Source organism: Lutra lutra, chromosome 5, assembly GCF_902655055.1.
Source record: "Lutra lutra chromosome 5, mLutLut1.2, whole genome shotgun sequence".
In the NCBI taxonomy this organism is placed as follows: domain Eukaryota; kingdom Metazoa; phylum Chordata; class Mammalia; order Carnivora; family Mustelidae; genus Lutra; species Lutra lutra.
In genome coordinates this window covers 144,636,793-144,651,067 of record NC_062282.1, presented here as the reverse complement: position 1 = coordinate 144,651,067, position 14,275 = coordinate 144,636,793, and the positions used below count along the sequence as shown (strand labels likewise).

Sequence of the window (14,275 nt, the reverse complement as noted above, 5' to 3'; positions counted from 1 at the left end):
TATTCTATGAAATAAATTAATTCAATCTCAACTACCTGATGATCATTATTTTTGTTACTTATTACAAACTATAAAGTTTATGTACAGGATTGCATATTGATGTGAGCTCCCTCTATTATAGATCTACACCTATCTATAAATTAATGAAAAGACTACTGCCCCGATCAGGTACAATAATTTCTTTCCATTTTATAAAAAAGAACTTTTTTTTTTTTTTTTAAGATTTTATTTATTTATTTGACAGAGAGAGATCACAAGTAGACAGAGAGGCAGGCAGAGAGAGAGAGAGAGAGAGAAGCAGGCTCCCTGCTGAGCAGAGAGCCTGATGCGGGACTCGATCCCAGGACCCTGAGATCATGACCTGAGCTGAAAGCAGCAGCTTAACCCACTGAGCCACCCAGGTGCCCTAAAAAAGAACTTCTAAACTCACTCAACAACTAATCACATTTCAAACAAGGATCTGAAAAAATGTTTTAGAGGCACAGTTTTTAAAACAAATACACTATGAAACCTTGCTTTTTATGGAGTCAGTGAAATTTTTTTTTTATTTGCTTTTTTATGGTTATTTGGTTTACTTCCTTCTTCTGGGCAAGTTTAGTATGCCAATCTCATTATTCAGATAGTCAAAAACCCACGGACTTAAATTTTCTGAAAACTTAACCTGGTATTATCAGTGGAAGACATCATAACTAGCACCATGAAACAACTGTACTAAATTTTAACACTGTTCATTAACAGTTCCATTTTCCTGAGTTTGCGTTTGTTCTTTGGCATTGGCTTAAGATATAATCCATTCTTCAGAAGGTGTTCCTTGCTGAGGCGAATTTGAGCACCGTGCTGAAGCTGGAAAGAGCATAAAGCTTGAAGAGGACGAAGCAAAGTCTGTGAAGATAAAAAAAAAAAAAGATACTAAAATAGTGTCTGTAACAAATCACAATATTGTATCTAGTCTTTTCTTCATAAACAGGGATTATTATGTTTCTTTTTACTATCATTGGCTTTTGACTACAAAAAGTAATAGAAACTCTACTAAATATGTGATGATTTCCAAATATAAATTTCTTTTAATTCATACCTTACATAGCGCTAAGGAATTCTGGTAAAAAGACACAAGCATAGGAGCACTTTGGCTCAGGGGGTTAAGCCTCTGCCTTCAGCTCAGGTCCTGATCTCAAGGTCCTGGGATTGAGTCTCACATTAGGCTCTCTGCTCAGTGGGGAGTCTGCTTCCCCACCCCCCTGTCACTCCCACCTGTCTCTCTGACTACTTGTGATCTCGCTGTCAAATAAATAAATAAAATCTTGAAAAAAAAAAGACACAAGCATAGAGATGATAAAGTCCAAATTCAGTTTTATACATTAACATTCAAATATCTCAAAAAACTGTTGCATTATAATAATTTAATGTGTAACAGTAAAAGAGACCTTTAGATACAAATTAATTGTTTCTTTAAGATTTTATTTATTTATTTGAGAGAAAGAGAGAGGAGAGCATGAGAGGGGTAAGAACAGAGAGAGTGGGACACAAGCAGACTCCCCACTGGGCACGGAGCCAGATTTGGGGCTTGATCCCATGACCCTGAGATCAGGACCTGAGCCAAAATCAACCGACTGAGCCACCCAGGTGCCCCTTAATTCCCTTAATTCAGCTTCAATCACAGACTGATGTATGTTTCCTGCTGCCTGAGAACAATCGGATGACAGCAGCAATGGGTAAGAGGTTTACTAATTCTCTCACATTGGTCCGGGGACCACAGCAAGTTAAATACCCTGGTATTTGGTACATTTGAAAATAATTCTAACTATATATGTGCCTGTCTAAATCCAAATACCGACAGGGCCAGTCATATAACATAAACATGTACGGGGGTAGGGGGGAAACCCATATGATAACAAAGAATGATGGCAGTTAAAACACAACTAGAGTATAAGTCCAACCTCAAGTTTTTCAAGTTCAAAAATTAAAAAAAAAAGAAAAAAGAAAAAATCCACTCTGTCATATGTTTAAAACATATTTTGAGTCAGAGTCTTTCCTTGGGCCTGAGATCCCTGATCTAAATCTCCCAAGTAACAATAGCAAACTTGAGTAAGCAAACTCTTTTTTAGAAATAAAAGGAACAAAGAAGAAAAACAGATAAATTTATCTACCAAAATGTCACAACGTCTGTGTAAAAATGTATCGTCCCGGGGCGCCTGGGTGGCTCAGTGGGTTAAGGCCTCTGCCTTCGGCTCAGGTCATGGTCCCAGGGTCCTGGGATGGAGCCCCGCGTCAGGCTCTCTTCTCAGTGGGGAGCCTGCTTCCACCTCTCTCTCTCTGCCTGCCTCTCAGCCTACTTGTGATCTCTGTCTGTCAAATAAATAAATAAAATCTTAAAAAAAAAAAATGTATCGTCCCTCATCCACAGAGAGTGGCAACAAAGAGCTTAACATCAGCTCTCTACTTTGACACTGAACTCAGACACTGCGACAAGTCACCAGCATTTCCCTCTCCATATTTATTCTTTTCTTATTAAAAAAAATCCAAAATGTTATTCCAGGTAGCAATGTACCCAGCTGGTAATGCTAACTGGCTACCGACACTCCGTGTAATGATATGTGTGTGGGGCGGGGTGGGGGGGTGGTTTCTGCGTGGGGCTTCCAGAGACACTCTTTTTTTTTTTTTTTTTTTTTTTCATTTATCTGACAGAGAGAGCCCGATGTGGGGCAGAGAGCCCGATGTGGGGCTCGATCCCAGGATCTTGAGATCATGACCTGAGCCGAAGGCAGCGGCTTAACCCACTGAGCCACCCAGGCGCCCCAGAGACACTCTAAAATGGGACAGACTCGACAGGCAGAGGCTCCTGCACTTTCCTCTTGCCTGGAACAGGACTGTGGGGGTGGGATAACTATCATGGGACTCCTAGGCAATAAACACAAAGGTTAAAGTCAAATACATCCATTCGATAATGGACAGAGAGACAGAAGTGATGCCCAGCCCTGGGCTGCTCACCTCACCATCCCTTCTACCCAGGAGAAAAAGAAGCATACATACATGGTCCAAGCACTATAGGAGCCACTCTGTCACAGGCAACCCCATGTAATCCCTGACGTACACCAATGGGAAAGAGACAGACTTCTTGGAGAAACTCTGCACGCCATTAGTGTAGAAAGCCCCTAATATATGCAATCATGATTTCCTTTAAGTTGTTCAAATAAGAGAGGAAATGTGGAAATTTCTTTACAGAGTCAGCTCAGACTGACGGGATCCTGAAACACCATCCCTAGAAAACAAACCGAGGACTACACAGACTGAGACAACTGAAGGTTCTGTTGCTATTTATGATATTTATCAGATTCTTGATGGACAGAACCCTAATATTCCTATTGGTAAAGGCCCCCAATGTTCACCTCCTGAAAAGAAGATTCTACCTGTTTCCTGAGGTAACTAAGAGAAGTTGTGGAGACAGATCTAGATTAGATCCCCACTCCATCTGTGTGGTACTCAGTAGGGCTGTTCACAAATACACCAGTCCTCCATCCTTGAAATTAGATGTAGCCATATCACTTGCTTTGGTTAATGAAATGTGAGCATAAATACTGGTGTCACCTCTGGACAGAAGCTTTAAAAGAATGTATGATAAGGGCGCCTGGGTGGCTCAGTGGGTTAAGCCGCTGCCTTCGGCTCAGGTCATGATCTCAGGGTCCTGGGATCGAGGCCCGCATCGGGCTCTCTGCTCAGCAGGGAGCCTGCTTCCCTCTCTCTCTCTCTCTCTCTCTGCCTGCCTCTCTGTCTACTTGTGATCTCTCTCTGTCAAATAAATAAATAAAATCTTTAAAAAAAAAAAAAAAAAAGAATGTATGATTCACCAGCTGGTGCCTCCACCAGCCTAGGCCCCTAAGGGACTGTAGCAAGCACAAGCCCCCAGTGATCCCACAGCACAGTGGATCTGTGTGACACACGCATAAATCTCTGCGGTGTGATGCCGTTCTGATTTTACAGTCGCATCTAGCCTATCCTGACTGGTGTAATCATCACTAGCTATGTGTCTCCAGGTAAGTCATATAACTTCTCCTTGCCATTTTCTCCATCTGTAAAAGGAGGGAAATAATGTCAACCTTACAGGGTCATTATTAGGTTATGCTAAGGGGAAGCATCTAATGTGTTTAGCACACCACATGGCAGTAAGTGACAAGGCTTCTGTATAAACAAACATTTTACTCCAGGCAATGCGAAGCTACAGGAGAAACAGACTGGTTCAGAGGAACAATGAAAATCCAAAATCCTCCACTTTCAAAATAAGTTCATTTCTAAAAGTTTACTTGGGGGGTGGGGGACAGGAATCAGTGTTTTATAAAACCTTTTGTGCTCTGGTATAAAGTGACAGTTCTCAAGGGGCCATGACTGACCAGCTACTGCTGTCGAGCAGGGCTAAGGCACTTAGGCTGTGCACGAAGCTTTACCCCATCTAGCTCTACGGGCTCATGAGGTAAAACTTTAGAAGTAGAAAATGTTTTACTATAAAAAAGATCCCTAGCTCAAGACCTCCAAGGTGTGAAAAGCCCTGGTAAGTATTACAGTAGCTGAATGAATGAAAACCACCAATTTTCAGCTCAAATTTTTTGTTAATTTATTGGCAAGAATCGGGGACAAGGAAGGACAAGGGGATTAATTCTTCTTGAGTTCCTTGTGTCACGCAATTAACATACATTATTCCACTCAATTCTCACAACAGTACTAAGAGGTAACTATTTTGGGTACATTATAGGGAAGTAAACAAGCACAAGGTGATTATGTGAATTGCTCATGGGCAAAAAGTGATGGAGGTTTCATTCAAGCCTGCTTCAAAGCTCACCCTGAGCCACTGTGAGTGTTTGAAAAGCTGCTCAGGAATAAAGAGCGAGGATGAGCCAGCAGAATAAGAATGCTCTTCTATGCCAAGTTCTTCATTTTGAGGAGCCCTACCTACCCACACAGAATAAAGCCAGCTGAAAAATTACTACTCCGCCCCACTGCCTTAACATTTCATTAGGGGGCCCCTAATAAAAGGTTACTGGGGAAACGTGTCATGGCTTCCCCCTCAGGAAAGAGAGAAAGCACCTATGTTCAGAACAGATAGTAACTGCATTTCTCATAAGAATGAACTAATGTATTTTTTTTTAAAACTGTAGCTAGATTTGAACAGGCTAGACTTGGGATTCCCCCACTGAGAAAGCTAATTTTTTGCCAGCTGTAATAATAAGCAACTTGGGATGTTCCATTAAGCATTTCTTCTGCTCATGCTCTAGCCAAGAATCTTATCAGCACCTCCCAACTCACACATCTGATTGTCAAACACCATTTTTCCTCTCCTGGCTACTGAAGTATGACTACTTTTGACGATCAAGGCAAACAGAAAGAGAACTATAGGACCTCACTATTACTTTGGGATTTCGCATGCCATTTGACCCATAGACAACAATAACAAAATCTGAAGATAGGAGGGATCCTGTCGCCATTCTGTATCCTGAATTTTGCCTGTTGTTGGATATTATACTCAGAGCATAAGACAAGCTTCCTGCTGGAATGGTGCATTAACTAATACCAGAATCATGTATCTTATGAAGCTGGGAAGGAAGGAGCAGTAGCAGTACAAAAACTATCAAAACCCCTAGCCCCATCGCATTACAACGACATTATTAAATCACCACCAACAACAATAAAGCTTCTGTTCAGAACTGAAGTAAAAGATCCAATTCCAATGTAGAAATAAGAGATGTAGGCCCATGGACAATTCTTTTCAGAACCCCAAAGAAGGAGAGGAAATAAAGTTCCAAATCCACAGCCAAAGAATATTACATTTTTCCCTCAAGATTGGAGCTTTTAATGGGTCCTTGGTCTGATGTCAGCTGGTTGCAGAGTTTTAAATCAACAAAAAGGAAAATACAGAGACTGTACAGAAAGCAAGTTTAAATAACAGTGCTCAGTTTCATCTTTCTTTTAAGATGCCTAAAAAGAATACATTATTTTTGCTTAAGAACATATAAACAAAACAGAAAAACAAGTATAGGGGTATATAAAGTGCTTTGTTGATAGCTAGTTACATGGGAACAGGTGATAAGGTTAGAGCAGAGGGAGAAAAGTCAGAAAACACTCTGCTCATTTGGGAGAAAGATGTACAGTCCCTCAAGAAATTTTTTTCTTCCTCAAAGAAAAGAGAACAGAGAAAGAAAAATTGCCTAGACCCAAAACAAATTCTACTTACAAAGATACACACACAAAAAAGCCTACTTATGAAAGCCTACTTCTTTCATAAGAAGAAAAGCCTCCAACTCTGACATTTCCCATGGCTTAGGGTAGGGGAGAGGGAAAAGGCAAGTCAAGGCTTGCTTCTGGCATTCTTTAACTCTCCTTGCTCTGGACATCTTTGGTTCTTTCTCTTGGTAACCAATCCAGTTACTCTGACCTGAGCTTTTGTCCATTACTGAAATTTCCTTCACGGCTAAGGCACACTCTTGTAATAGTACCCAGAGCACATAATGAGAGAGAGAAAGAGAGAGAAGACAGGGATGAGTATTATATATGTGTGTGTGTATGTGTGTGAAAGAGGAGTTATAAAACTCCATCTAGTTATGGTCATTATCCTCTGACTTTTCTTCTTGAGTTTTATTTATCAAAAATCTTCGGTGATTAAAAAACTCTAACAATTTAAGTCTTATTTTGCTGTTCTTTTTTCTTTTGCCTGAAGTGCAAAACATGTTCCAAAAGACTGAGATGTTTGTGAGCTCAATGAACATCATTCTTTACTGATGATTATTAATTACATACAAAATCATCAGGCTTTCATGGAAATTAAATAAAATGATGATTGTAGGTTATAGCCTTTTCATATTCTGCAGGCATTTTTTTCTCAGAAAATTATCTTTTCTATACCCCAAGCAAGTAGTGACGAAGAGAAACAAAAAGTTGGTACAACTTCTCAAATAAAAGCACCAATGCAAAAAAAAAGGGGGGGGGCTGCTCTAAAATACTCTTTGAATTAGAAAGAAAAAAGCTGTGTACGAGAAACACAAAATGCTAAAAGACAAATATAAAATAATAAAAGAAAAATCTAACCAAAAACCCCTGTATTTAATGCTGTGCTACTTAAAAGCAATTTAGCTTATTACAAATGCTGTTTGCACAGCTTAGAATGAATATTTAAATAATGCAATCTGGATGCTAAACTAACACAGAAAAACACCAGAGAGGGAAAGAAGGTTATAAATTTCTATCACCAGAAACATTCAATTTGACACCTAGCTGCAAATTTAACAAGTTATGCATTCCTAAATTTTCTAGATAAAATCTAACCAAAACTGCTTCCTTTCATAAACTATATAACCTTCCAAAGACATACCTCTTGTATGTAATTATTTTTCTCCAAAATGGAAAGAGCAGCAGCTGCACATTCCAGTGTAGAAAGGCACCTATTAGTTGGTTGTGTCCGAATTACATACTGACTAGAAATGCTAGTTTTTAACTGCACCTGAAATGAAAACAGAATAACAGGATGTAATTTTTGTTTTAAATTGAAAATTATAAAGTCTGTGTTTTAAATACTAATTTCCTTCCAAAATTGCCGGCTTAGAAGTGTTAAATGTATTGGGGCACACAGTCAATGGCTCAGTCAGGTAAACGTCCAACTCTTGATTTCAGCTCAGGTCCTGCTCTCAGGATCATGAGATCAAGCCCCAGGTCCGGCTCCATGCTCAGCAGGGTGTATGCTGAAGATTCTCTCTCTCCCTCTCCTTTTGCCCCTCTCTCCCACCCCACTCACACTTTCTCTATCTCTTTCCCTGAAATAAATAAATAAAACTGTAAAAAAAAAGAAAAGAAATATTAAATGTATCACTATCTTCCATACATAATATCCTTTGGATATTATTATTGTTAAATAGCAAAAGGGGACAGTTATACATATATATGACATTGAAAATATATGCAGAATACATGCAAATTCCTACACATCATAAGTACAAAGACTAATAACCCTTTCCCAATGGGCACAAGCATGAAAAGACACCTCACAAAAGAAAACATAAGAAAGGCAAATAGGTACATGTAAAAGTGCTTAACATGACTAAACACAAATTAAAATCACAATGAGATAACATTTCACACTCTGTAGAGAACAGTTAAAATCAAAAAGACTACCACCACCAAATGGAGAGAATATGAAGCAAAGGAAACTCATACATTGCAGAGGAAGTGAAAATAATTTAATCACTTTGGAGAACTGAGAGTTGGGGTTTTTTATTTTATTTTATGATTTAGTCTTCCATTATTTCTTAATATAAATTGACAGGTGTATGTCTGTGTGCGGGCAAGTAAGCATACACACACACACACACACATTTTAGCTGAGTGAGACCTGAAAACTGACCGAGTCAGACATGACAAAGGCAACAGAAAATCAAATGTCAACATTCTGGCCTTTTGATTCCTATTTTAATTAAATGAAACTTAAGTAATCTTACACTCATAAAACCATATTCCTAGCCCACACTCTACAGAATCACATTTCAAGATGCGTAGGTAGATGAGTATCTCAGTTTTTACTCATAAAATATGTAAGCATGTGGAATGAAGTAGTGGTGTCTAAGTGTTAACACACAGCAATTTAATAAAATCAGATGTTCTCTCTCATTTTCTAACATCCCTGAAGTTCCATGAGTCTCTCATTTCTTTGAAGCATTAAAACTCTCTCATTCATGGAACCTTATCCCTCAGTCCTCTTCTTTTCTTTTCTTTTTTTTTAAGATTTTATTTATTTATTTGTCAGAAAGAGAGAACACAAATGGGGGAGCTGCAGAGAGAGGGAGAAGCAGACGGCTCTGCTGAGCAGGGAGCCCAATGCAGGACTCAACCCCAGAACCCAGGGATCATGACCTGAGCCGAGGGCAGACACTTAACCAACTAAACCCAGCCGTCTCTCTTCCTTTGTTTCTTATGCATCCTCGCCCCCCTAATGAGAAATATGGTTCTTCTACTCTGAATGCATTTTATTCAAATAATTCTCTACAATTTGTATCCCTTCTATCCTCAGAAAGAGGAAGGAGGTGGGGAAAAAGGGGGAAGAAAGGGGAGAGAGGAAGGGAGAAAAGCAAAGTGGGCATCATAAAAGATTTACTGTAGAATGTATTTTATTTTGGGATAAATCCTTTAAAGTATACTTAATAATGTTTTAGAAATGATCATATTAAAATTACTCTACATTACTATCAATGTAAAAGATGGAAACAGATGCAGAGAGGGAAAGAGATGGAGGAAAACAGTTCAGAAATGTGTAATGATAAAAAGAAAGCCTATGATTACATAACTGTAAGCATAATTCATGGTGCTGATTAACTGTAATTACTAACAGCTTTGCTATGTCATCAGGTCAACCAGAAAACAGAGTACAGCCAGCTACTGCTTTCAGCACTCAAGTCCATCCCTGGAGAATTGGTAATAAATATCTGATTACAACTAAAACTTCGGGAAACATGCACAATTCACAGTGAATTTTGTTTATTGGAAAATATTTGATCTCTTTTTTTTTTTTTTTTTTAAGATTTATTTGAGAGAGAGGAGAGAGCAGGAGGGAGGGGCAGGGGGAGAAAGAATCTTAAGCTGACTCCACACTGATCACAGAGCCTGATGGAGGGCCCAATCTCACAACACTGAGATCCCAACATGATCTGAATAGAGTCTGAGGCTTAACCAACTGTGTACCCAAGGGTGCCACCCAAGGCACCCTTGGAACAGATTTGATTTTTAAAAAAGAAGTTGGTAAAAAAATAAAATAAAATAATATTTTAAAGATAAAAAAGAAGTTTGTTATTTCAGTGAGGAATTTTACTTTCTTCTGTGGCTCCCACAGCTGTTTAAAATATCAGAATTTGGAATTTATCAATGTTAGAAGACTTCAGAATGCCCTTCATAATCATCTCTCCAGGATTTATCCAGTAACCAGATCTACTAAAAGCATAAATAACTAAGATCTGTCATATTATCAACATACATGTTATTAAAAGCATGTGAATGGGATCTTCTCACAGGGTCTATTAAGCTTTTGTGCTGTATCACCTTCGTCAGTCTTGATTCAGTGAGTAAATGAGCAGGAACAAAAAGAAATCCTGTTGATCCATCTTCCTGAGAAGTCACAGGCATCATAATAAATAACTTGTCAGAAAGTGCCTTGTCTTAAAAGTTCAAGAAAATCCAAGGCAAAAATAACCATTTAAGAATAGAAAAAATTAATATGTTACTAAAGTATGAGGCTCTATTGAAAGACCAGGATTATTATATCCAACCTGACAAAAGCTAATCAATTAATCTCATTCAAATCATTTCAATGCTCAGTTCCTCCTCACCTATAAAAATCACATAGATGGACCTGATGTTGTTGAAACCTATCTTTTAGCAATCAATTCTAAGATTATATATAATATATAATATATAGTATTAACTATAATTATATATCAGAACATAATTAATGTATCATATAATTGCTATAATACTGATATATAATTATTATATAGGAATGCAATTTCCAAAGAATGCTTCAGTAATTTTGATATTTTTAGAAGCCTGATCTCTTTGGATTTAAGTTGTTTGACTGCTCTTGACATAACTTCTCCTATAGGAAAAGGAAAATCAATGGTTGGCTTAGAATCCTACTGGTATGGATTGTGAACCTATAATACAACTCCCATTTTAGAAACAGCCAGCTCTTGCAGATCTTATTTCTAGGGTTAGCATTAGATCTTTTCCATTGATTCTCTGAACTGGCTAAAATTTGAAATCCTGGAAACTCTTTTGTTACAAGGTCTTTCTTTCTTTTTTTCCATTAAACCTTAAATGTATATTTAACATACAAGAATACTAGGTAACAGTCTGATGACAACAACCACTGTTAGATCCCTTTAAAAAGGGTGTTTTCAAATGTCTCCTTCCTAGCACATCTTTAGCTGTTTGTGTCACAAGGGACATGTCATTAAAAACCTGGGTGATGTGGCATGTACAGGGGGTTTAGTAATAGCTTTTAGGCCACAAAATAAGTAAATATCCAAGGAAAGAACATGCTCTGGCTTCTCTGCATAATACAACACAAGCATTTTTAAAATAATTTTCTATAACATAAATTGATTAGTTCTTTTGCCAAACAAAATAAATTAAGACCTCAAAATTAAAATTTTACTTTTTAATTAAAAAAAATTTTTTTTTAGATTTTATTTATTTGACAGAGAGAAACACAATGAAAGAGGGAACACAAGCAGGGCAAGTGGGAGAGGGAGTAACAGGCTTCCCGCTATGCAGGGAGCCCAATGTAGGGCTCGATCCCAGGACCCTGGGATCACGACCCGAGCCAAAGGCAGCCGCTCAATGACTGAGCCATCCAGGCACCCCCAAAATTAAAATTTTAATTCGTACCTCCAGGCCCCACAAATGTTATATTTTTATAATTTGATGGTGACTACTTGTTATCTGTACTCAGGCATTTTAAGCCTAGTTTCATTACTATATAAAACTATTGTGTTTCTCAATTACTAAGAATCACAAGAATTTCTAATCACTTAATCAGTCTCCTTGTTACAGGTTTCTAGGAAAAGCAGTCTACTTTACAGTTGTTTCCCGAAACAACTCTAGTCTAGAAGAGGCCAAAATAAGCTCCCTTTCAGTAGCATCCTGAAGTCTTCACCACTGGAGGACACACAAAAAAACCCTCCTTGCTTCAGTAGCCTTTCTCCTTCAGCAGCAAGATTTATCATCTGAGCCTGCAATGCAAGCGAACCTCTGAGAGAGAGGCACTGAATCTTTCCTCCTCGCCTCAATCTTTCAATCCCCTTCATTCCTTTCATTCCCTCGGCTTAATTCAACAGTGTGATTTAATAGTGGTAAGAGTCTAACTTTGGCATCAGACAGTTGCCAGTTCTAACACAGCCTTAGCCACTTATGTTCAAACTTTCACGCACTCACTGGACAGTAAGTGCCCTTCTAGATAATACGCACGTAATTGTCACTTTCCATACTCACAGAAAGCCTATGAAGTCAGTCCTGTTATGATCTCCATTGTACTGAGCACAAAACGAAAGCACAGAGGGTGCAGTAACTAACTCAAGGTTCTAAAATCAGGCATGGTGGAGCAGACACATGAACCCATAAAGTCCTATTCAAAAGCGGAACTCTATCACCAAGCTAATAATTAAAGGTTAAGGCAAACCTCAACACATGAAACAAATAAAAACAAAGCTATTCCTGTGGAAAGCAAGACTGAGGCACCCCTCAAGAACTTTAGGGTTCTTCTGATCATGGTTTGAAAATAATGATATAAAAGGAAGGGTCTTCTCCTATACAAGCATGAAAGTTACTCATAAATATCAGCGTCCATGCCTTGTTCCAACCCTGCCACACTCTGAAGCCTGCAAAATTCTTTACTTTTTTTAAAATTTAAATTCAATTAGCCAACATATAGTACATCACTAGTTTCAGATGTAGTGTTCAATAATTCATCAGCTGCATAAAATACCCAGTGCTCATTGAATTCCAGGACTAATATTGAAACTCAGAAAATCTGATGAAAATAAAACTGAAATGGGCATTAGCTACAGATGAAATGGTAATATTAGTGCTATTTCCTAAATGGATGATTGGTCAAGTTATTTTTTTTTCTCAGTTGGCCTGAGAAACATTATTGCACAACAGAAATTCTATGGGCAAACCTATTTCCAAAATTACAAACAAAATAAAACAAAACTAAACAACACCGTATAACAGATGTGGCTTAAATTTTAGCACTTTGTTATACATCAAAATGAGAAATAAAGTTCTCTGCTGATTCTTCAAAATGCAAAAACTTTAAGGTTAAAAATGCAAATACACAATTTATAATCCTAAAAATTAAGCACTTAGAAACTTCAATTTTAAGCAACTCTAAATAATGATAAAAAATTAAAATTCTCTTGAGTGAAATATTTAGCCAAATATCTTGATGACCGGTTCATCTTGTAAATAAAAATATTTAATCTACCACTGTCTTTCACAAAACTCCCAGTTTAGTCATATCTGAAGTCACTGGAAACTGTGTGTATGTAAATATATCCAGAAGCAAAATACAAACACTAAGATTCATGGAACCATAGAGTTGGAAGTAATCTTTAGATCTCCTTATTCTTAGGCATGATTATTCTTTTAAAATTTCCGAATTCACAGAATTATCCTAAAGTTTAAAACAATACTGAAATATAATAATCTCTCATAATTAAGTAAAACAAAATCTTATTTGAAATGTTAAGCATCTTCTTTAAAAAAAAATTAGTGGGGGCATGAAAACAAAAAACAAAAAAAATTCCTTAAGATTATTGGTGATGGGGACACCTGGGTGACTCAGTCGGTTAAGTGTCTGCCTTTGGCTCAGGTCATGATCTCAGGGTCCTGGGATGGAGCCCTGCATCAGTCTCCTTGCTCAGCAGGGAGCCTGCTTCTCCCTCAGCCTGCCACTCTTCTGGCTTGCGCTCTCTCTGACAAATAAATTAAAAAAAAAATTCTTAAAAAAAAAAAGATAATTGGAGATAATTTTAGAGTGATTTCAGTAAATTAATAGAACTTTATGCTACGCAAAAATGCTAAGAAAGAATGTCACTATAGATTATAAGTCTTTGCATTATTTTCTGCTGTCCTGATTCCTATTTTTTCCAACAACAGTTACTAAAGACAAGTCTCTGCTGAACACATGCTATAGAAACTAACTTTTGTGATATCCACTGAAACTCAAAATGTCCAACTTAAATACACTTACAGATATGCTTTCTTTCATATCAGGTTTCTATCAGTTTATATCCTTTATTAAGAAACTTAAATTAGAATCCTAGGATATGAGAAACTGACAAACTAGTCTTACTAAACAATAATCAATTTTAGAATACCTTGCTAGTCAAACATTTTTCACCAAAGATAAACTTCATTTAACAATTAGCAGTTCTATCCATTTCAAAAGCTGTCATGGCTTCATAAATGGCTATAGAAAAATGAGTCATAGGGGCGCCTGGGCGGCTCTGTGGGTTAGGCCTCTGCCTTCGGCTTAGGTCATGATCTCAGGGTCCTGGGATCGAGCCCTGCATAGGGCTCTCTGTTCAGAAGGGAGCCTGCTTCTCGTCTCTCTCTGCCTGTCTCTCTGCCTACTTGTGATCTCTCTCTGTCAAATAAATAAATAAAATCTTAAAAAAAAGAGAGAGAGAAAAGAAAAATGAGTCATAAATTAGCTGAGGTGTGAAATAAAGCACATATTAGACTATTG

General features: G+C 37.7%; 1 protein-coding gene across 1 annotated transcript in view; it reads right to left on the bottom strand.

Annotated features, from left to right (window-relative positions):
• Nucleotides 1-540: 540 nt before the first annotated feature.
• DTWD2 (DTW domain containing 2) overlaps nucleotides 541-14,275 on the bottom strand; it is a 115,323-nt gene continuing 101,588 nt past the window's right edge. The window contains exons 5-6 of the mRNA XM_047731588.1: nucleotides 7,355-7,483; nucleotides 541-882 (exon numbers count right to left, since the gene is read on the bottom strand). Coding sequence (XP_047587544.1) covers nucleotides 712-882; nucleotides 7,355-7,483 — 300 coding nt within the window. The 3' untranslated portion in view covers nucleotides 541-711. The remainder of the gene's footprint in view (nucleotides 883-7,354; nucleotides 7,484-14,275) is intronic.